This window comes from Leuciscus leuciscus (genome assembly GCF_965113295.1).
Source record: "Leuciscus leuciscus genome assembly, chromosome: 23".
NCBI lineage: Eukaryota > Metazoa > Chordata > Actinopteri > Cypriniformes > Leuciscidae > Leuciscus > Leuciscus leuciscus.
The window spans coordinates 19,408,721-19,433,915 of record NC_138747.1 but is presented as its reverse complement, the minus strand read 5'-3'; the positions used below and the strand labels follow the sequence as shown (position 1 = coordinate 19,433,915).

Here is a 25,195-nt window from a genome sequence, read left to right as displayed (position 1 = left end):
AAATTCCCACGAAGACCATCCAGACATATCTCAAATATAAACACTTATAATAGGCTTAACCATAGTGAATCAAGGTAAGACAAAACACGTTTTGGAAGAAGGATTGATGATATATGATATATTAACATTTAAATTTTGAACAAAAAAGTTAGTGTACCTTTAATAATAACAATATTAATATAATGTTCTATTTTTATCTTCCATCTAATTATATGAGAAATATTTTGAAGTCTTTTTTAAGCCATTCATTTACGGAGAAAGCTACTAAATCATTGATTTGACTCTTCTGAAACCACTTAGGTTGTGTTCCATTCATTGTGTCGTATTAATATTCTAGTCTCATCTCTCAATATTCCAGAGATTCAGATGGAGTTCCACTACACGCTCCTGCCAAACACTGAATAGGAGAAGACAAGCAGCGATTTAACAATGTCACCTCTAAAACTGAGTCTTTAACTAAATTTATGATGTCGCTTCAAGAGCTGGTGTATTATGAGAGAATTATAAATACATGTATTTATTGGACTTCTCCCCTTTTCTACTAGTCTGCCAAATATTTGAAAGTTCATTACTCAAGTTGGGAAAAAACTAAAAACCTATATCAATAAAGTATGTCCTCCTGCATGTGTAACTGATACCTGAGGAAACCTCTGTAGATTTGGTGTCACTTATTGAGGTCAAGACTTCACTCATATCCACAATTAACATAGTAAACAAAAGAGAAATGATTAATGAAGCTTTTAACACACCTGGAGAGATTCCATATGAGAGCCAGATTGTCTTTTCCTCCTGAAACAAAATGACTGCTGTCATCAGTGAAATGGATGCAGCTCAGGTCTTGATAGTGGCGACTCAAAATTGCCAGCAAATTTCCTGTTGACACCTATTAGAAAGTATTCAAAGTTTATAAAAAAATAAAAATAAAAAAAAAGACTCCTGTCCCAGCTTAATATGCAGAGACAACTGTAATAAGTGTGTCCACAATGAAGAATAGGAATAATCTAGTTTAGAAGACCAATTACTAAATGTGCCAAGTTCATAGAAATGTACTCTGACTCTGTGCATTCATGTTGGTTTCATATGGTTTTAAAAAATATATATTATGCCATTTTTAACAGAAATTTATTTTAATTACAAATTAATGTGGAGTACCATCAAGTAAAAAGTCCATATTTTCCTTAAGTCTTAAATATATGAGTGCACACATCTTTATTATTATTTCCCAAAAAGTTTTTAAATGTATTTAAAATACACTTTTTTTTTTTTACAAATAGTTAATTCATAAATATTACTACGTTTTTGGGTAGTCGCACCATATGACACTTTAAAACCTGAACTAACATGTCTTAGTATTTGATATTTTAAAAGACTCAGTGACCTTGACACACAATCACAGTTTTATTATGATATCAGTTGCACCACCCTGACATTTGTTCAAAAATATTTTGTGCATTTTAAGTCAAATTTTGTAGGTATTTTTTTATGTGAGAATCATGTCAAAACAAGGTCAAATTATGTTATATTCTTTGATAACCAAAACAAATCTCCTCACCTCCCACAGGTAAATAGCTTCAGCAATGCCTGCCAGTACATAGAGGCCATTAGGAGATGCACAGAGACACGTAACAATCCCAGGACACACAATCTTCTGCTGAAGCTGGTCCTGAAAGGTAATGATGTGATGAATCAAAAAGTTATTCAGAGCAGAACAGATTTGTTCTGGGCATTTAGAAGAGTTGTTGCAATATGTTCAATATGAAATTAACAAGCAATGACTAATGACCATCACCATCATAGATTGTCATAGATTCACAGCCGTTGAAGATGCCTTTATTTGTGAGCACATATTTCTGGCTGGTACAAGTTTTCTATTGTTCATATTTTTGAATGGTCTGACAGGTTCAGTTTTAACTACACAACAGCAGAGAGATGGTGAGGGCGAAATAATGAAGTTTGTGTCCAGTGTTCATTTATTAAACTAAAACAGTTAAAACATGTCTACATCTGGCTGTCAAATGTCTTGTGCTCATGCTTGGTTGATTGGATGTGTAAACACTCTAGGAGTTGAGTCAGAAAGATTTGTCTCGGGTTAGGGATTTCGGGAAATATAATCTACCCCAACTTTGCACATTAGCAACATGTCAAACATAAGTACTTATTGTGTTTAAAAAAGGGTGAAACCAGGGTCACAACACTATCATCTATATAAACAGCGACTTAATTAATCTCTGGTGGAAATGATAACCTAATACACTATTGTTCTATGACAATTTATGCAATATTTAGGCTACTAATTATATCATGATCTGATATGTGTCAATAATGCTTATTAAAAAATGGAAAAGCTGGACTTTATATTAGCAGTGATGACTGCAGTGTGTCTATTCATCTGACAAATAACATTGATTTTTGTATAATAATGTTTATGTATAAAGGAAAGTTTATACTTTAGGTCACATTTTTTCACAATTTCAATAACCTTTTATGCTTTCAATTAGATGCTACATGTAACAAAGTTTTAATTTTTAAAAAGTACGAAGCCTTTCATGTCATTTATTTTAATAAGCTCAGAAAATGCATGTTGGTGTATTGAAACGGTCAATGTTTGTGATGATTTTCTTAATTCATATTTTTCCTATCCATTTTCTTCATTTATGAATTGTTCCTTATTAATTTTATCTGTATATTCATGTATTCAGATATCCATAATTCATATATTAACCTCCATCATACAGAATATTCAAGTGTGTACTCATTATTGTTACTCATTTAGGTTTATCTTTTATTCTGTTTGATTGATATTTACGTGTAGTATTCTTCAAGAAATATGTATGTTGTTGTACTCACATCTTCATATGAGATATCTTAGTTTCTTTTGTTTTGTTAGATATCGGATGCATTCCAACTACTGTCTGAGTGATGTTTCTCAGAATTAGTAATTCATGGTACCAGGTACTTTTCAAGGAACAGTGTTTGTAAGAGGTAAGATATTGTATTTGAAAGTGCTTGCTTTGCTGTCTTTGTTCTAAAGGTGTCAAAACCATACCTCGTCTATCGTTCTTTCTTTTTTTATCTATCTTTGCAAATTGCAACCGTAGCATTTGACCGGTCATGCCGACCTAGCTTAGGAGTTTAGGTGTAGGAGTTTATGAGGATGTAAGTTTCCTGCATATTCTTCCATTGTCAAACCAATTCTTCCGTTGCGACCAAAGATAGCCTGCGATAATTTTCTGACAGTGATAGAAATTTAGAATGATCATCTCACAGTGTGTTTGCTGCTACGACATATGCTACATCTACTGACAAGCCAATAAAAATGCAACATGAAAGGCCGTATTGATCAACGCTAAAATCTAAAGCTTCTACCTCAAGCTCCATTTGCAAAATTGGCATGCCAAGTTGGCCTCTTTTCCCAAGCCATGATGACAACGTCCATATTCTCCTCTTTCGCTTTTACCACTAGCGAATGCTGAAGACGTTTTATTATTCTATAGGAACTTGCAAGGTAGCCTACGATTCAATAGCTGTCATCACACAGTCTACATACATGTCGTACCCAAGTTTATTAGATCCATATGATTTGTCTGAAGCAGGTATTAAAGTGACGGCAGCCTAAAATTCCTGCTGCTCTCTGCGTTTTAAAATGTTAATTAAACAACAAAAGACATAGAAAAAATGTCTGACTGCTCTTGACTAAAAAACTTTTGTAACTTCATTAAGGATTCATCTATATTTAATTTATACAGTAAAGACTATACAGTGTAATTTTACATTTGATTACTTTGTTCAATTTCTATAGCCTACGTGAAAACTCCTTAGACCTACCTGAAAAGTTCTGTTTATTTCATTTGTATCTTTGTTCTAGTGTATGTATCTGTGCTATTGCTTGTAATTTGATTATTTGTTCTTTTTGTACCGTTTGATAATGTTTAAATGTATAAGTTAGGCTTGCAGTTTTAGCTGTGGTATCGAAATTGGAATAGATCATTTTCACTATCTAAAATTTCAGTGTCATTACTGCCTGTTTTTGCTGTGATTGGTCCAGTTTTGATTTTTGATTAGCTATTTGGCGGGTTTTGTTGTTAAGACCTGGCAACCCGGCTTGACATGTCAGCTATTCACACTGTTACACACAACTCTTTTTAAAATTACACTAAAGAACACTTGTTCTGAACAATTCTGCTTTTATTACTTATTTATTGAGTATAATACCAGTGATGTTTATTTCCAGTATGCATCAGCTCTAACGTTACCCACCTTTCTCTGGATCTCCCACACGTTTATGAAGTTCTTGCAGAGTTGAGCTCCTAATATGTATTCTCCGTTCAAGACTGTTAAAGACCTGGAAGAGGTGTTACCCCCGCGATATGTCAAGAACTCTGCCCCGGAATTAGGGTCGAAAACTGCACAGTTAAACAGCTGACCCGCTGAATCTGCGGATAGAACTATCTCTGCGGGCGCAGACATGTTGGATTAGACAAAGCGCGATTATTTTGCAAGGCGACGAGGGACGGGTCTGTGCAACGTCATTTCCGATAAAGTAAGGGACTCTGGGTATTGCTGTTTTATCAAAGGCAAAGCCCTAAAAGTCGTGAGTGAAAGGGGATTTTTTTTCGTTGTCTGGCTCAAGTGTTAAGTATTTACATAGTTAAGTATTTGAGCTCATGAAAAGTTTTTTAAGGATTTGTGTGTTAAGGAAAATGGAGCGTGCTAACAATGTAGCCTAAATGCCAGTTTCAAGAGTCAAATCCTAATTACTTAAAATACCACTTTACTAAAAGCCACACACCTCGGGTTATGATTTTGTTTGAAAGCGATATCAATAGGTTTGTAGGTTTATGATTTCATAGCATCTCCGTCTCACATGTTCACGTTTTTTAAAGTGAAGGCAAAAACGAGTGTAGCAGGAAACCAAACCTGCTTTTTCTCATGAAGTGAGATGAGCTTCCCCTGCTGCTCACGTGTTGTGGTTTGTGGTGATGAGTAGCCTCTCACTCATTCTGCCCCAGAAAGACACACAAGTAGATAAAGACTAGCCCTCGTGTCTAGATTTCCAACCCAACAATTGTTAACTATGGGTACAAAGATCATCTTGAACTGCCCGTGTATGTATTCACCATTTCCGAGTGAGGACCTTTCCAAACACAAGAATGGGGATAAGAGTGGCTGTGCTGTTGCTTGTTGTTTCTGTCAGTCTGACTGAAGGTATGTTTGCCAATGCCACTCACTTTTGTCTGTCATGGCTGATGTTATCAGTGTGAACGGCACATACACAAAACCACAGACAGAGGAAGCTGATATTTGGATTAGCTTGATATACTTTACGGAAGTAGCAATATAGATTTCAGAAGATTGTGATGGTGTAATTTATCAGAGCTGTGACCCATGGCACCATTTCACTAAACCACCATTAAAAAACTATAAAACCACGGGATGTAAACAAATTAAAGGAACTGCTCTTTTTTTTTCTTCTTTTTTTTTTACCTGACTATTACATCCATCTGATTTAAAAAGTCAAATACTTATTGAAATGTAAATAGATAACTTTGTATAGTCAAATGTTTGTGACTTTACTTGGATTCGAGTCTCAAATTTGATGACTTGTGAAGTTGCGACTCGACTCGACATAATCAAAGAAGACTTGAGACTTGACTTAGACTTTGACACCAATGACTCGAGACTCGGTCTTGAGCCCTGTGACTTGGAATGTCTTTATGGCCTACTTTCTCAAACCAAAGATCAGAGTGTAGGCTAATTTTAATTACTAAAAAAGTATTAACGTAAAAACAGTAGTTTTTTCTCTAGTGATTTGTATTTGTTATCATTGTATGCTCCTGAGCGTGTCATAAAACATAGCAGTGACTACCCTGAATCCAATGCGCAATGATGTAGTTTCCCAGACTCTATAACCTGGCCACTGAAAGGTATGATGATCACACTTGTATAATTAGCGCTGCTTTCGCGCTTTGGCTGGCACTAAGTCAACCACATAATGTTAATTTAATGTTTCCGACATTTAAATGGGTGGTAGATTATGATTTCCCTTTATTAACTTTAGTTAGTGTAAACAACATGTGCAAAGTTACAATGCTCAAAAGTTCAAAGCAAAGGGAGATATTTGCTTTTAAAGAAATTCCTTTTTAAGGACTACAACAAACGGCAGGTAGAGACTACACAAGCTTCCTCCCGGGTTAGTGACATCACGGACCCTATCATTTACATAAACCCCGCCCCCGTACACGATTTATAGATTATCAAGACAGAATATGCTAATCAATGACTAGAAGATAACTACACATAAGCTATATACATTCATCACCTAACCATTCAGAAATGTCCTGTTGCTTCTACATGTTGTCACTTCTTCTTGAGTCTCTCCATCATTGTCTGACTTCGGTTTGAACATAAAAGGCTAAAAGTTTTTGATATTTTCAGTGCATGTCTGTGTGAGGTAATCGGAGCTGCTAACACACGCAAGCTCTTGAAGCCCTCTGTGCCGGGAGCAGCAGCTCATTTGCATTTAAAAGAACAGACACAAAATGGTGCGTTTTTGCTCACCCTCAAAAAGTGACACTTTTAACATACTATATAAAAATATCTGTTGGGTATTTTGAGCTATAAAACTTCACATACACACTCTGGGGACATCAAATACTTATTTTACATCTTGTGAAAAGAGCATTATACCACTTCTTTAAATACAAATAACTAGCCTACTAGCAAACAATGTAGGCTAGTAAGAGCACGTATGACTTGCTTATAGGACTTATAGCTTAAAGCCTGAGCTTAAGGTTGAGGACATGCAACTTGTGCCTGTCTTGACTCGAGACTTGACTTGGGACTTGTCTTGTATTGACTCAGGACTTGACTCAGGACTTGTCTGTATTGACTCAGGACTTGTCTGTATTGACTCAGTACTTGTCTGTATTGACTCAGTACTTGACTCAGGACTTGTCTGTATTGACTCAGGAGTTGTCTGTATTGACTCAGGACTTGTCTGTATTGACTCAGGAGTTGTCTGTATTGACTCAGTACTTGACTCAGGAGTTGTCTGTATTGACTCAGTACTTGACTCAGGACTTGTCTGTATTGACTCAGTACTTGACTCAGGACTTGTCTGTATTAACTCAGGACATGTCTGTATTGAATCAGGAGTTGTCTGTATTTACTCAGGACTTGTCTGTATTGACTCAGGAGTTGTCTGTATTGACTCAGTACTTGACTCAGGACTTGTCTGTATTGACTCAGGACTTGTCTGTATTGACTCAGTACTTGTCTGTATTGACTCAGTACTTGTCTGTATTAACTCAGGACTTGTCTGTATTGACTCAGGAGTTGACTGTATTGACTCAGGACTTGTCTGTATTGACTCAGGAGTTGTCTGTATTGACTCAGGACTTGTCTGTATTAACTCAGGAGTTGTCTGTATTGACTCAGGACTTGTCTATATTGACTCAGGAGTTGTCTGTATTGACTCAGTACTTGTCTGTATTGACTCAGTACTTGACTCAGGACTTGTCTGTATTAACTCAGGACTTGTCTGTATTGACTCAGGAGTTGTCTGTATTGACTCAGGACTTGTCTATATTGACTCAGGAGTTGTCTGTATTGACTCAGGAGTTGTCTGTATTGACTCAGGAGTTGTCTGTATTGACTCAGGAGTTGTCTGTATTGACTCAGGAGTTGTCTGTATTGACTCAGTACTTGACTCAGGACTTGTCTGTATTGACTCAGTACTTGACTCAGGACTTGTCTGTATTGACTCAGGACTTGACTCAGGACTTGTCTGTATTGACTCAGGACTTGACTCGAGACTTGAATGCAAAGACTCAAGACTTACTGTACTTATGACTTGCAAAACAATGACTTGGTCCCATCTCTGCGATTTCTTAAAGTTGTTTTTCAATGACTCTTACCAAACCTGCATTTCATCAAACATACAGTAAAACAGTAATATTGTGAAACATAACTTTTCTATTTGAATATATTTTCAAATGTAATTTATTCCAGTGATGGAAAAGCTGAATTTTCAGCATCATTACTTATCAGTCTTCATTGTCTCATGATCCTTCAGAAATCATTATAATATGCTGATTTAGTGCAATTATTATAAATTTGTATTGGTTATTGTATTTAATGTTTATTATTATCAATGTTATTATCATTTTTTGCTGCTTATTATTTTTGTGAAAATTGTGGGGTTTTTTTTAAGGATTGTTTGATGATTTTGGTCACACTTTGTTTTTATTAGGATCCAATTCTCAGTATTAACTAACTACGACTTTTGCGTATTTTTGCCTAATCACTGCTTATTAATATTTAGTAAATTAGTTGTCACATTTAGGTATTGGGTAGGATTAAGGAATGTAGAATAAGGTCATGCAGAATAAGGCATTAATATGTACTTTATAAGTTAATAAACAGCCAATATCCTTGTATTATGCATGATAATAACCAACTAATATTGAGAATTGGACCCCAAACTAAACTGTTACCGACATTTTTTATAACATTGTAAATGTCTTTACTGTCACTCTTGATCGATTTAATGCATCCTTGACTATTTTAATTTTGAAGTAATATTAGACTAACATTACTTCAAAATTAAAATATAATAAAATATGTTTCAATTGTAAAAGTATTTCACAATATTACTGTTTTTACTGTATTTTTGATCAAATAAATGCAGCTTTGGTGAACATAATAAACTTCTTTAAGGAACTTATTTGGGATCAGGTGAGGTACAACAGTCAAACTTACAGATTTTGTTTTTCCATGATGTAAATGTTTTTAAAGCAGCAGGATGTATACCTACAACTAGTCCATGGTGTTACAAAAATTCAACTTTGCCAGAAAAGGACTTTATGTGTAAATGGGATAAGAGAAACCCTAAGGAGAATCAGACACACACTCTTTGTATATGGTGAGTACAAACAACATATTGAAAGTAACACGAACAAATCTCATTGTCTTTATAATAATTTTTCATTTATATAGCGCCTTTCCCAAGCTCAAGGACACTTCACAATAACAGTAAAAAAACAAACAATCAGTTCATACATAAATGGACAATAGACACTTGAAGAAATAAGTAATCCCAGTCCAAGAAATAAGTGATTGCAGTTGCATATCGCATTGCAATTGGAATACAAACAGAAACAATAACAGAAACAAATTAAAGCTGCAAGCAGCATTTATCGGGGTTCAAGCGTTTAAGGCCTTTAAGCACACATGCGTAAAAAGATACGTTTTATTTAGCAAGCATATAAACACTTAGGAAACCAAGAGTAATTTATAAAAGATCATAAGAGATTCAGTCAAGAATCATTTTGTACAGACGTAAATATGTTGGAGTGATGTTTATAAGGAAGTTCATCCTGATAATGCAGCATTGAAAGATTTGACATTGAAGACATTGAAAGATTTGAAAGATTATTTTACCCTTTTGGTAAAAAAAATATTTTACCCTTTGGACAAACATACACATATGAAAAAATGTACAGTGAAGAATGTTAGGGCACCATATGGATTGTTAATGAGTTGAAAAACTGTTTGAGAGAGATGTGGCAAAGGGTACAGCAAACAGAACTGTGAACAAGGAGGATTGGGATGTCTATTGCAAATTAAGAAATCAAGTAACTAAAATTAATAGGAAAAAGAAAATAATGTTTTACAAAATTAAAATTAGTGAATGTAAATATGATTGTAAAAATGTGGAGTACACTCAATGAAATAATGGATAGGAAATCAAGTCAAATTCCTTCTTTTATTGATACAGGTGACTCATTTTTAACTATTTCTTAAACCATATGAAATTGGAAATTATTTTAATGATTTTTTCATAAATAAAGTTGATAAATTAAGAGAAGAAATGTTGTTTGGCTTAACCAGTTTGCCACATCTTTAATATCAGTACTGAAAAATTGATTTTTCCTTTAGCTTGGAAAGATGCAAAGGTTATCCATCTACAAAAAAATGCAGCACTGGGTTTTAATGGTAATAATAGTCGACCAATAAGTTTGCTACCAGTTCTTAGCAAAGTATTGAAAATGATAGCTTGTGAGCAAATTCAATTATTCTTTAATGAGAATAATTTGCTCTCTAATTTTCAGCATTTATATTGAGAGAGCACAGATTGATGACAATAACGGATCATAAATTATTGCTGGATAAACTGAAATGTTACAAATTTACTTCTCATACTGTTCATTGGTTTAAAAGTTAACTGTCTAATGGGACAATGTGTATTTTATAATGGAAGTTATTTAGATGTGAAAGAGTTGCAGTGTGGTGTGCCTCAAGGAAGTTGTTTAAGACCAGTGATCTTCTTCTTGTTTTAAAGTGTGCATGGACAGTCGTATGCAGATGATAAAACATTATATTTACCTGCAACATCAATTAAGCAGTTGTCTACTGCTTTGGATGAGGAAATACAATTGGTCATAATGTAGGTACGGAATAATAAGTTTGTTCTAAACTTGATAAAAAACAGAAGCATTGTGTTTGCATCAAATTGCATCAAAAGTTGATTGCATCAATAGTTAAATTTGTCTGTAAAGAGTGTGCCTATTGAACAGGTAGAGGAAGTAAGACTTCTTGGAGTTATATTAGACAGTATAGGCTAAAGTGGTCAAAACAGATAGAAAATATGGTAACAGGTATGGGAAGAGTAACAGTCAGTTATTAAGAGATGTGTAAACTTTTTACCACAACACTGTGTTTCTAAAATTGTGCAAACAATGGTTCTTGCTTAGATTATTGCCCAGTGGTGTGGTCGAGTGCATCAAGTAAAAACAAAAAATACAAAAATTACAATTAGTCCAGAACAGAGTGACACGACTCACTTTAAACTGTAATAGAAGGGCTAATATAATAAGAATGCACTGGTGAAGGATTGTCTCTCTGCTTTGTTTTATAAGAAATATTTCTGTCTAGAGTTCCTAATGTCCTGTATTCTCAACTTTTGTATAGTAACACCAGGCATGCATAAAAGGGATGTTTTTTTTTCCTATGTAGTGGCTAATGGTAATCCAAATAAACAGGCCTACACTAAGATCATAGATGGAAAAGACCATTTACAGCCAATACAGCCAAAAGGAAAAATATGTTTTTTAAAGGTTTTTTGACAGTTATAGCTCCATGTCTTGCCTGATCTCCACCACTTTTATTAGGTGTCCTCAAAGTGTGCCCATACATACTGTATGTGTGTCAAATTTGTTGTAAATATCTCATTTCGTTTTGAAGTTCAGTTTCAGCACTACGCGCTTGGAACCCCTAATAAGATTTCTGTTTTAGTCAGATTCAAACTGAGAAAATTGCAGTTTAGCCATGTCTTTAATTCATTAACACATGATGATAGTAATGTAGTCTGGTGAATAGAGTCCGGTCAGCAAGCAGTATATATCTGAATATCGTCGCCATAACAGTGGTATTGAAACCATGGCGGCAAATAATTTGTCAGACAGGCAAAATGTAAATAATAAATAGTTTATAGTTATGAAACAGTGTAAACCTCAGAGTTAAAGAATGTGCCACATATTGAGAAACAAATCAGTACTGGGGAGACCGGGGCTAGTTGTCAAACTTTATCCTTTGTCAAACTGAATATTTCTTAGGGTGAGATTATTTTTGAAAGATAAAGGGTTAGTTCACCCAAAAATGAAAAAAATGGCCATCAATTACTCACCCTCACATTGTTCCAAACCCGTAAGACTTTTGTTCATCTTCAAAACACAAATGAAGAGATAAATAAATAAACTGATAAATTTGAGAGATTTCTGTCCCTCCATTGATAGTCTATACAATTACTTTTACACTTTAAAAAGTTAAAGAGATTATAAAACTAATCTATATGAATCGAGCGGTTTAGTCCAAATTTTCTGAAGAGACTCGATTGCTTTATATGACGAACAGATTAAATTGAGTTGCCACAATGTGTTTATTATTGCAATACTATACTAAATAACAGATACACTGTAAAAATTAAAGGTGCCTCGAGGAACCTTTTGGGGTTCTTCACTTTGCCACACCGGCGGAACCGTCTGTAGATCCTCTAGGCACCCTTTAAAAAGGGCCAGTTCTCTGAGGAACCACACAGGTTTCCTGAGGAACTCTTATATGAAGCACTGTGTGGAACCACTTTGGGTGCCTCCAGGAACCAAATTTCAATTTTTATTTATTTATTTGGATTAAATTAATTTCACGTTGCTACTACGGTTACCATTAACTTCTATTATAATAAACAAACTGAACCAAATACAAAATAAGAATTGTTTATTACATATTTTAGATCCATTTTAATACATACACTTCAATGCACTTGGGGAAAAAAAGCTAGTAATAGATTAATATCAATGAATACACACAAAAAAAATGGTATAATACATAAGTAACATGAATAATCAGCCATGTGTATACAATAGGCCACACAAGAAAAGACATCTCAACAAAATGCATAGAAAACACATGTTCCATGTAATAAATCAATGTAAAAAAATTAAATTGACTAATTAAAAATGTCCATGTTCACTTAATTTTAAAACGTTTTTCCGTTCGCTTAAGTCTGACGCCACTGTTTCCAAGTCCAAAAGCTCTCTCAGATGCCAAAAACAAACAACAAACAGTGCTAATATGCACTCATTGTTTTGTAATATTCCTGAAAATTATGATCCTAACCTTTATCTCTATTCCAAAATCTCAGATGGTTTAGTTATTCAGCTATTTTGAATTATAAAATGTTGAGGTCTGGGATGCCGTGAGACTGGAGACTGTAATGTACACTATGGCTTTTGAAAAGCTTAAATGTGTGACTTGAATCAACAGTTCCCATAAATGGTTGTTGTGTATTCTCAATATCTAGAAACAAGATAAAGGAAGTAGAAGTAGAGGCTTCGACCCAGAAACAGTATTCCATTTTCCATTTGAACAGAGTTAAGGTGCAGTAAAATTATCTGTTGTTCTGTGAATGTTCACTGGTGAATTCAGTCATTTCAATAAGAATCCACACGATCAGCAATTTTGTGTGGTGCTTCATACATTACATCGCTACACTGCTGACAATGGTCAATGGACCTTTTTGCCTGTGTCATTTCACGAAATTCACAAATGTGACGCACCTTCACTCACTGCAACATAAAATGCAATCAATTATAAAATCTTCACAAGGGACATGTGAGGTACTTAACGAGTTAGAAAAGTGAAAAAGTGCATCAGCTTCATTTTCTGTTTGTTTTTCCTCTTTTCTGGTGGATGGTCCAGGCACTTCAGTGATTTTCAGGTCTACAGGAGGATTTTTATTCTTGTTCAAACTTGTATTTCAGCTTACCGAGATCCCTGCAAAGTACAAAAGTTACTGTTAGTAAGGTTATTAAAGTGATAGTTGTGAAATTTTTATAATTTTCTCAGCCTTGTGACATTCCAAACCTGTTTGACTTTCTGTCTGTGGAACCCAAAAGCAGATCTCAGGCATTATGCAACCCCAGTCACCGTTCGCTTTCACTGCATGAAACACAAGCAGAAAAAAATTGTGTAAATCATTCATGAAACCATTCTTATGTACACTTGTCTAGTTCAATTCAATGCATCAATTTATGTAAAAATGGTTAAGCTCCAAAAATGTCCCAGAAAAGATCCTAAAAATAATCAATGAATTCACAACTCATGTGTTATGGTTTGTGTTGTAAGTCTTATGAAGCCATTTAATAGCTTTTTTCTTTTTTTGTCGAAAAAGACCAAACTTGAAGTTATAATTCAGGGTTCAAATGTCTTATATTCAAATGCATATGATTAAGGTATAGCCTATAAAAAATGCATAGCATTATTAGCTCCAAACCTGTGATATTACATGAATGTAACATGAATGAGATTTGAGAGCATGAGGGAAGAAGATTTTCAGAGAATAACTGATTAAAAAACACAAGTACACAGTCAAACAATACAATTGCACACAGAGAAAGTTCATAGTAATAAAGTACTTGCATGTGGTGCAGGTACTTACTATAATTTAATGTTGCCACTGAAACATTGTACTGGTTGTTCTGGGGAAACAAAATAACAAAGCTGATTATTCACAACAAAATATTTATTGACCACTAAATGGATTCAAAATGGTATTTGAGAGAATGAGGGCACCTGTAGTAAGTAAAGTTAGGCTAAACAAAAACAGACCAAACTATATTAACCTGCTTTTGTTATTCATAACAAACGCCAATGACGACAGCAGGAATCAGCTAAATTAGTTAGGCTGTATATCAGCAATTTGAAGACACAGTTGTACAGAATATGTTGAATTGAATGACTAACTTTAAATCAATCTAAGACAATAAGTCAATAATTTCCATTTGTTCATTAGATCAACGTAGTTAGCATCGCGGCTAAAACCTTCATACCAATGTACAATAAACGAGTGGTAAACACTGTAAAAACGTAGTAATGTATAATCAATTTAGTTTATATATGTGTGTGTTTGAATATATAGTAAGTATTTATATTTCTTTGGCGAGTTTACAAACCTTGTAACGGACAGCCGAACAAACGGCGGAAGATGCGGCAGGCTTTGATGAGGAGAGCCGTTACTTTCAAACTCGATGACGTCGATCAGCTGAGCTTTGTTGCGCGCGAGCAGCGCGAGCAACACTGAAGTGACGACAGCAGAGGAATAGCAGCAGTTTCGTGACTGAATAAAACCTTTATCCTCCTGGTTCTTCTTCTTCAAATAATAATTTATGAAGAAGTAAAAAAATATTATTTTATTACTATTATTTATTCAATAATAATTAATGATTTTTTATTATTAATATTATTATTATTTAGTGTTGTTGTTTAAGGTTTAAATTAATCAATAAAATAGGCCTATACTAAATAAATGTAAGCTACCCTGGTGAAAAAGACGTAGGCTGCTGTTAAATGTATTTAAATGCATCAAAGTAGGTTATATTTGTATTGAAGGCCTACTAAAAACACACTCAAGTACATTTTTAATAGTAGCCTACGTATTTTTCACCTGGGTATACTGAATCAAACTTAAGTAATAATAGGATAATAATAATATCATTCTGGCCTCACTGAACCATTGGGTTCCTCCAGATGCTGGCTTTAACATAAGAGATCTTCCAGGAACCACTTAAATGTTAAAAGATCTTCCAATAACCCTTTTATCACATTCAAGTTCCTCTATTTTCCCCCAAAGCACTTCGAGGTCTCATAGTAATGAAAAGGTGACTCCAGAACCTCTGAACTAAATACAAAGTGCTTAAAGGATCCCATAAGTTCCAGCAAGAACCTCAAATATTGTCAATGCTCCTCCAGTAACCCTACTATAGGAGAAAGAGCTTTGAGGCACTTAAATTACATTTTTAAGTTCCTTGAGTATCCGACAGGATATTTGAGGCTCCTTTAGTTTTTACAGTGTAGGGTTGGAACTAAACTCTGCAGGGCAGTGGCCCTCCAGGACCAGATTTGAGGAACCCTGCCCTAAAGGGACATGGTGATGGAAAAATAATGAGATAAGAAGGAAAATTATATTTCAATGCTTTTGCGTTCACAAATTGAGAAATAATTGTCCCTCCCATCTTATGTTTTTTCATCACCATTTCCCTTTAGGCCGGGGCTCCGTAAATAACCGATATGGTACTGGTATGTCATGCATCCCTTGTTTAGTCTATTTAGGTTATTGAAACACGAAGACCACAATATAAGATATAATCCAGAATGATCTCTAGTTTTCACAATGGAATGTTTGCATTTGTTTCAGCACCTATTAAAGGTCCAGGGAATGTGAATATTTCTAATGTGACACATGAATCAGCTGTGGTGAGTTGGCTTTCCATTCCTGTGGTGGAGCAGCGAGGATTTCTACTGCATTATCTCATTTGGATTTCAGGACAGGGAAACACGAGTAAGGCGAAAGTTTGTAGTTTTACTGATCATCTATTTGCTATGAAACCTTTAAGTCACAACTGCAGATAAAAGTTTTTTACTGGTATAGCCAACAAAAGAATCTATTATAAACAAATTGTTTATAACACCGTTCCTCTTGCTTCAGCACTCCATGAAGTCCAAGCAAATGAAACCAGCTTCAAGATCAAGAACCTCCACCCAGGGGTCTCTTACACCGTTTCTATAGCCGGAGAAACAATGGCTGGTAAAGGGCCGAACTCATCGGTGAACTTTGAAACACACTCAGAAGAAATGGGTACTAAAACAGTCATTTCAGAGATTTTCAGTAATTTCTGCGTAATCATGAGAAATGATTATGCAGAACTGAAACCTACTGACCCCCTAAAGGGAAATAGACGTGGAAAAAATGTGGGATGAGAAAAAAAAATAATTGTCTCGCAAAATTTTTGTGTTCCCCAGAGAAACTTTGCCTTCCCTTGCAAAGATATTTGCGTTCTCTCGCAAAACCTGTTGTGAGCTCAGACACTTCCTGTTTAATGTCCCACTGGCAGTGTTTCAGACAGCTTTGTACGTTAACAATGGAGTGGTATGTAGAGTTTGAACATGGACTCAAATATAAAGAAATGCGGTCAGTGCTTTACTCCTTGAGTTCAGTAAAGTTGGCAATATATTCACAGATTCAAACTTCCCGGATCAATAACTCATGAGCTAAACGTTGTTAAAACATAAATGACACCTATTTCCAATCATAGTAACCTAGACAATGAACTACAACCAATTTTCCTCAAAACAAGCTTCATGATATAAATTGATCTCTATGAGAATGCGGTCCGAAGGGACCGTCTGCAAAGTGCAAAACCCGAAAAGCGTTACTACAAAAATATTCGTTAACTTCAATGTTACACACTGTAGTGTCACCAAATTCAGTTTACACATCAGTGGTCTCCTACTGGTCATACTACAACACTTAGTTTGATAAAATGTACTTCTGCACATTCATGTTTACACACTGCCTCTGAAACTTTCGTCCGTCATAAAAAAAAATCGGATCGGGTTCGATTTTCTGCATTTTTCGCATCCGTAGCAAGCATTTTGAGAAGTGTTTTCACAATTCATTTCCACCGAATGACGAAAAAACGCATACGAAAATTTCGGACTCAGTGTGCAAGGTCCTTTACACACCAAATTCAGTTTACACATCACTGCTCTCCTGCTGGTTTACTACAACACTTAGTTTAGCAAGCAAAAATAATTATTAGTGCTAAATTGTAATAGCACATACAAAATAAGTAGGCCGTAACATACTAGTTACAACCATAGCTTTTGCATGATAATTGCTTACTGAATTTGATGGCATTACACTGTATAACAGTGTGAAGTTATTGAATATGTTTTCCTAATAACAGTGAAGTTATTGATTTTGTTTCAGAATAAATAATCATAAAAAAGTATGCAAGTGTTGTAGTATAACCAGCAGGAGAGCAGTGATGTGTGAACTGAATTTGGTGACCGTACAGTGTGTCACAGTGAAGTTATTGAATATTCTTCATAATATAAAATGTGCAAAAGGGTTTTTCACTTTGCAGACCTTCCCTTCGGACTTGTCTCTCCACCAATTTATATTATAAAGCTTGTTTTGAGGAAAATTGGGTTGTAGCTCCTTGCCTATGTGATTGGAAATAGATGTCATTTGTGTTTTAACAACGTTTAGCTCATGAGTTATTGATCCGGGAAGTTAGAATCAGTGAATATATTGCTAACTTGGAGTTAAGCATTGACCGATTAAGTCGATGTTCAAATTCTACGAACCGCTCCATTGTTAACGTTCGGAGCTGTCTGAAACACTGCCAGTGGGACATTAAGCAGGAAGTGTTTGTCTGAGCTCACGACAGGTTTTGCGAGAGAACGCAAATTACTTTGTGAGAGAATGCAAAAGTTTTGCGAGAGATCGCAAGAGAATGCAAAAGTTTTGCGAGAGATCGCAAGAGAATGCAAAAGTTTTGCGAGAGAACCAAGTTTTGCGAGAGAACGCAAATATCTTTGCGAGAGAACACAAAAGTTTTGCGAGAGAACCAAGTTTTGCGAGAGAACAAATATCTTTGCGAGAGAACACAAAAGTTTTGTGAGAGAACCAAGTTTTGAGAGGGAACGCAAAAGTTTTGCGAGAGAACGCAAAATATTAGAAAAATCCCATCCCAATTTTTTTCCATCACTATGTCCCTTAGGAGCTCCGTATAAATCTTCATCTGCTTTTGTGTGAAGTAAACACAATGAAGTGTGAGAATATACCTGCCAACAGCAAATGTGTTCTGTCCTTTCATTCAGGCTTATCATGGCAGGACCAGACCATCCTGATCGTCTGTGTGGTTGCCCTCTTGTGTACTATAATCTGCTCTGTTGCTGTCAGGAGGTGAGATTATCACAGATCAACTGACTGATCACCAAGATATGTTATTGTGTTATATTGCACATAACCTGTAGCTTTATTGGTAGAGCATAGAGCTAGCAAAACCAAGTTCGTGGTTTCGGGAGCACTTTTAAAAAAAAAACTGACGTTATTTCCTTTTTTTTATCACATTGAATCACATTGAACTTGAATCACATATTGTGTCAACATTTTCTTGTAATTTTGACTTTATTCTCAAAATGTTACAACTTTATTTTCGTCGTACTACTATGACTTTGACTTTATTCTCAAAATATTACAATTTATAATCTCGCTGCTTTGTTGTTTACAGAGGTAACCGGAGAAACCGATATATTTCTGCTGCTCCATAAGATCCATCCAGAGATTGAATTTGCATTTTCATTCAGCACCTTTTTTTTTGTTCAGACCAATGCGAAGATCGACTATTTTTTTACACGGCTTACAAGCAGTGTTGTAAAGGTTAACTGGTGGATTGATAAGAAGCTAATGTGCTTTCAAAAAATTTTGAATGATAAGGTATCTTGAATATTAGATATAGCCATATTTTAAATGAAAATGTATAATAGTTTCTAATTTTGACTCATACCTTCTCTTAAAAAATGGCTTAAAGGCTTAAATGTGAGGTTTTTATAAACCATATTTATATATATTTTTATAAAACTTGTTTTTGTCAAAACTTGTACCATATGAACTGTAAAGTAAATTGTCGTTTTTACAGTCATTTTATGGTTTACGATGTTATCGTAAACACTGATCTCCCCCCAATACATTATTAATTGTATTTATGCAGGTATTAAAAAAGTCTTAAAAGTCTTAAAAGCCTTAAAATTTATTTTAAAAACCCTGTACCGGTTAACAAATCAATTTGAATCTCTTTTTTTTTGCATGCATGCATGCATAACAATTATGGTACATACATTTCATTTAAACACAAAATTCATGTATATAGTATTCTTTCTATATTTTCATGTTTTTTTTTTTCAAGTTATGATTCATAAAACTAGAAAACTAAAACCAGTGTGAAATAAATGTTAAAATCAAGAATAAGGAGGCCAACATGCTGAGATCACATGAACAGTCAAATGTTACTCACTTTATAATTGTATCTTTATATCACAATTAAATAAACAATTATATTACAAACCTGCTTTCGTCACCTGCCACCACTTAGGCGCTTACGTGACGTACCACCGCAAACATCCAATAGGAAAATTCAACTGCAGTAGCCACCGTTCAACCTGAAGAGGGCAGCACTAAGACGTTTTTACACCATATATTGTAAAATTAAAACACTTTATACCCAAATGTCAAAAAAGTTACTCGAATCAATGAACCGCACTAATAAAGCCCCATTCTTACAGATCATTAACTAAAAAAAGTTGGTTTAGGGTTTAGTTACCCTTTAAAAAGTCTAATTTCTAATTTCTATTTTTAATGACAATTTCTCATTTTAATGACAGTTGTCTCATACAAAGTTACCATAGCATAATGGTTAACCATGTTATGGTTTGTTTGAAAGTCGTCCTTCTGTGTGTGTCTCTCTCTTGTTTTTTTCCCTCGCTCTCTAGTCAACATGCTCTGGGAGCTCTTTCATCAGATTTTTGTTAAAAAGGTTGACAGACATAGTAATGATGATGGAAATGTTACTCACAATAAAGGCTGTCTTTTATCAAGTCAATATTAAAGAGTCAACATTGTAAATTTATTCAAAAGTAGCTTTCAAAAAGTCCTTGTAAAGTCCTTAAAAAAAAACAATAAAAAAAAAACAGACAGTGGTAAAACAGTGTAATTGAATTTCCAAATAGCTCTTAACATCAATATCTCATTGGCATATAAGCCTGGTTACTCCAAACAAAAATAAATACAAATCTGAAACATCTAGACCGTAAAATCTATTTTATATTTTTCCCTAATAGAAAATAAAAAAGTTACCACCAATGAAGTACAGCATACATTTGTTGAAATAGGTAAATCAATTTTCCATGTTGTCAACCAATAATTTGTTGGCACCAAAACGTTTTGCAACACAAATACCTTCAATGATTACATCAATTATCATCAATTTTGCATCGCCACTTTGCATTCCAAATGTAGATTTAAATGTGCTTCAAGTCCAGGGTTACAAGTGCACCTGAGCAGTGTCCTCAGAACAGTGTTGCACCAAAACGTGTACCCAAATAATCCATCATCCAGCCTTCCTCTCGTCTCTGAGAATAAAAGAATAAGAATAAGTCTCTTTAACACACAGGATGCGGTTTCATTATCAACAGACACAGCAGAAATATTCTGAATATGACTCAATTAAACTTACATGGTACCAAAAGCAGACTGAGGCAAACAATCATGGCCAGTGTAACACTACTTGTGGTTATTCCTTGGGCTCCGTTGTCATCGGGATCAACATGATATTCATGAACATGGAGGTCCATGTCTTTGCACTTCTTGCTGTGATCACATGACAAAAGAAAAAGAAAAACATTTCAGCAACAAAATGCGGTAGTGTAATCTCATCAGCACCAATAAATGTGCAGTAATGCAAGATTTGTCCAGGGTATTTTCACACTGCATACTTTATATTCTGATTTAGACATTTAGCATGCTTTAATGAAACAAGAACTCTTCCAAGAGTGGTGAAATGGAGTTCGAAGCGATGGAAGAGATGCTGCATGACTTACAGTTGCTTCTGTAAATTTTGCTTGTTGGTCTCGCAGACCTGTGTCTGTCTCTCTGCGACAGTTTGGAGCTGTACAGAAGCGAGGCGTGAAGCTTCACAAGATGCCAACTCCTGGGCCTTCAGGGTCAAATTGTGCTCCAGGGCTTCAATATGGTCTGAAATGATAATGGAAAAACTCGCTTCAGACATTACAACTCACAATGTTTTGTACTCAAATCTTTTATGTAATGCCAATAGAATGTAGCCTCTCACAATGTTAGCACTCCTCTTCAAACAATATGCCAAACATTCTTTGAAAAAAATAAGCCCATTGGCTTATAAGGCAATGTCTAGGCACGGTGTAACTTATCAGTTTGTTTCTTAAAGTGGCCTTGGTGATGTCAGAGCACTATTTTGGACTGTAGCTGGCTGGAGTTGTTCGCTTGCTGCTTTGTCTCAAATTTGACACTGGTGTTAAAATATGGCCTTGGTGTGAAACGTTTTTAGACATCACACCTATCCTGTTTTGTGAGAATGTTTTCCAAAGTCAACTAACTTTTTCCAGATAACCGCTTTATCAAGCGGGTAAAAGGGTCGAGCAGGGTGATTTTTATCAGTGCAGTCTCTCTCGCTTTTGTATTCCCTGTTATTTTCATATCTCATGCATTCAGGAGTCGTTTCCTGCTGTTGTTTAGTGGGTCAGGAAATCCTTTAAAAATTAAACAATATTCTGGATTTGAAAATCTCAATTTTAATTGTGATAAACAGGACTGTTCCCTGCTGAGAAAAAACCCCAAACTTAGTTGGTTTTCTGGTCTTAACAAATTTGGTTTGAGTTGATCTTAGCTAGCTTAAGATGGTCTGAGTTGGTTTATGGTGTTCTTAACTAGTTTAAGACGTGGTTTAGCTGGTCTAGATGTTCTCCGAGTCGGGCCAAGTGGGGTTTTAGCTGGTTTTACTGGGCAGCCAACTGGTCTCCCAGTCTGACCAGCTAAAAACCACCCAACACATCAGTCTGCCCATTCTGGGAGACCATATAAAGCCTGCAAATCAGCTTAGGCTGGATATAACAATAATATACAAAAGAATATACCAAAATAATAATACAAGGAGCAGCAAAATCCTTTAAATTCTGTTATCTTGACACAACTGTATTGTAGAATACATGTACACTACCATTCAAACATTTGGGGCCAGTAATGGTTTTGTTTGTTTGAAAGAAATTATTATTTTTATTCAGCAATGATTAATTTAATTGATCAAACGTGACATTAAAGACTTTTACATTTTCACCCAAAAAATCAGTTTTAAATAAATTCTGTTCTTTTAAACTTTCTATTCATCAAAAAAAATTGGGCAAAATCATGGTTTCCACAAAAATATTAAGCAGCACAACATTTTCCATTATCATTTAACTGATAATAATTAGAAATATATCTTGAGCACCAAATCAGAATGTTTAGAATAATTTAGACTGCTGCTGAAAATTCAGCTTTGCCATCACAGAAATAAATCACATTTTTAAATATATTAAAGTAGAAAAGGTTATTTATAATATTTCAAAATATAATTTTTTTTACTGTATTTTTAATTAAATAAATGCAGTCTTATAAATGCGAGCAAAAGAATTGTATCTTACTGACCCCAAGCCTTAGAAACAGCTGTGTAATTTTTTATTATATTGAACTTGACAAAGTTTACTGTGAATATAATACATAAATGCTAATTTAAACCCTAGCACTCAAAATAATTAATTGGTTTGAGTAGTGCCAACTCAAATTTTATAAATTAGTTCCGTCAAATTAACTTTTATGAGTATTTAGAACTTAGCCTACTTTTTCTTTAGAGTTCACAAAAGAAGGCTATTATAATAACACTTATTTTTTACAAACTGACACATTTTAAGTAAGTTGAATTGTTTCATTGTTTTTAGTTCATTTAGATTAACTTAAATGTAACTGAAACTGGGCTGGGATTTCTATTTCCCAGCATGCTTTGCCATGACTCTCAAAAGCGAGTGTAGTTTTAGTAAATGCTAAAATGAAAATGCTAAATGCAATAAAATGCTAAATGCTAAAGTCTATATTGCTTTTTGTGCCAGATTAATGTTAAGTGAGTGATTTAGTAGTGTTTAATGTTTTGTTGTGCTAGTTTAGAAGAGTTTGTTATGTTGGGTTTTTTGGTTTGGTTACCATCATGGTGTCAAGTGGAGCATGAGCTTGGTTTGAGAACGGTGTGTGTTAAATGTTTTACATTGCTGTACTCTTTCAGCAAGTTATTTGCTATCAAAGCATCGTGTTACCATTTACCAATGTAGTATTTATTGAATTAGCTGGTTAAAGCTAGCCAAGTTTCCACGACTAAACATATTTAAGTTGAGTTTACTTGATAATTTTAAGTTGTGTGAATAAGCTTACTCAAATATTTCAATATTAAAATGCATCAGTACAAAATAAAAATCTGCAAGTTCTGCTTACTTAAATGTTACATTTCTTAACTTAAAAAAAATGATGTAACTGATAACCTCAAATTATTTGAGTTTTGCCAACTTATTCGGGTTCACAGTGTATACATAAAAAGTAATCTGACCAAAAATAGAAGAGTTTTATAGGAATGATACCGCTAGTTAGCGCGCTTCATGTTATTATAACAGCCACTCTAGAGAATTCCATGTCACAAACAAGTCCTGCCTATTTGTTGTCTCTTCCGAGTTTCTATGGTTACATGGGAAAATTCATCTAAGAATATCGTCAGAGGGAGAGAGCGCTCCTTTCATGGCTCCTCTGATGAGAGGGAAAACTCTGACTTGAATTTTCCTACCTTTCTGCAGGCTGATTTCTGTAGTGAGGTTTCCCTCGATGAGTTTGTATTCCTCAATTTTGCTCTCCAAGATCGTGATGCTTCCATTCAGAATGACCTGTGGAGAAACAGAAGGTTAATTAAACACAAGTCCATAACCGGGGCGAGGTTCGGCCGTGGAGGTTCGCACTAAGACATAAAGGTGTGGCCGTCAGATCTCACGGGTGTGCGAGTGAACGCCACAACCTCCAAAGGTCAAAAACGGCATTTGACAAAACGTAGCCACAAAAAATCAAGACAGAACCTCTTTTAATACAATACAACACCCTTAAATAAAATGTTAAAAAAATTGGAAGAAACATAATAACACCAGAGACAATGTGAACATTATCAGGAAAATTTTTCCAGGAAGGGCTATGATTGATATCCTAGTCCCTCTGGTTTGATTTGTTAGATATTTGCATAACTGTTCAGATTTAACTCGACCTAAACTGTTCACAATTTCCTGTTGGGACTCGTTATGCAAAACAAAACCAGTTTCATGTCACTAAATGGCATGTTTGTTTTTAAAAAAAATTATATCTGGGTGTCATTATAACTCCGCAATCTGTTATCGTAGGTTTAAGCTAGAAGAAACAGCTTGTAAACCAAAACAAGAAGATGAACTCACATTTTCTGACTGGCTGGCGTTCAAAGAGATATTCAGACTCTGTATTTGCTCCTTGTACTGGTCGATTTGCTTATGTAGGGCAGTCTGGTTCCTCCATCCCTGTCTCACCAGGTCTTCAAGGGCTTTTCGATCTTTGGTCCACACGACTTTTGCCCCTTCATGCGTCTCCGTTAGGGCTTGCATCTCCTTGCGACACTGACTGGCTCCTTTCATGTCAGGCGAGGTGGCCCAAACTACAATAATGATAACCGAGATGATCGACCACAGGGCCAGCAAGGCGATCACAATGTAACAAGTAGTCTTAGAAGATTTGGAGCTTGCCATCCTGAGGCACACAGTCGATTTCAGGTTGGAGATGTCCGTAAAGAGTGAGCTGGTTGGTGTGAGCCCAGCGAAGACTCTCTTCTAAGTGAAATGAAACTTATAAAGCGTGGGTTTCCCCTCCAAGCTTAGCTCAGGAAAGGGGAGTGGCTCTGCTCCCAATGATGGGACCTGCCGTCCAGTTCCTCAGGACTCCAAACACACAGCTTGCTGCAACGTGACATCAGCTAGAGGTTATCCTCGCCGTTATACTGGGAAAAACCAAAAGTCTCCTCCCTCCTGTTTTTACTGAAAGAGTGTGTTTCAGTTTCCATTCCTCTGTTCGTGGGAGTGCCTTGGCAGAGCGTGGTACCTCTGCTAGGTCTTTTTTTTTTTAAAAAAAACATTTTTTAAGAGGCTCTGTGCAGGAGCAACTCAGTGTTTCCTG

At 35.2% G+C, this 25,195-nt stretch overlaps 3 protein-coding genes across 3 annotated transcripts in view; 1 reads left to right on the top strand and 2 right to left on the bottom strand.

Moving 5' to 3' along the window:
- wdr18 (WD repeat domain 18) overlaps positions 1-4,802 on the bottom strand; it is a 92,138-nt gene extending 87,336 nt beyond the window's left edge. Inside the window, exons 1-3 of the mRNA XM_082156772.1 lie at positions 4,258-4,802; positions 1,553-1,663; positions 750-883 (exon numbers count right to left, since the gene is read on the bottom strand). Coding sequence (XP_082012898.1) covers positions 750-883; positions 1,553-1,663; positions 4,258-4,467 — 455 coding nt within the window. The 5' untranslated portion in view covers positions 4,468-4,802. The remainder of the gene's footprint in view (positions 1-749; positions 884-1,552; positions 1,664-4,257) is intronic.
- A 10,611-nt stretch (positions 4,803-15,413) lies between these two features.
- LOC309488526 (interleukin-12 receptor subunit beta-2-like) lies at positions 15,414-20,062 on the top strand. Its single transcript, XM_082156804.1, has 4 exons — positions 15,414-15,895; positions 16,043-16,192; positions 18,223-18,307; positions 18,636-20,062. The coding sequence occupies exons 1-4, from the start codon at positions 15,709-15,711 to the stop codon at positions 18,673-18,675; spliced, it is 462 nt and encodes a 153-aa protein (XP_082012930.1). The 5' UTR covers positions 15,414-15,708; the 3' UTR covers positions 18,676-20,062.
- LOC309488518 (uncharacterized protein) lies at positions 19,825-24,992 on the bottom strand. The gene is made up of 5 exons (XM_082156795.1): positions 24,448-24,992; positions 23,799-23,895; positions 21,001-21,154; positions 20,637-20,770; positions 19,825-20,532 (listed from the first exon to the last, which is right to left on the bottom strand). Coding segments are annotated over exons 1-5 (711 nt in total). The 5' UTR covers positions 24,772-24,992; the 3' UTR covers positions 19,825-20,530.
- Positions 24,993-25,195: the final 203 nt, after the last annotated feature.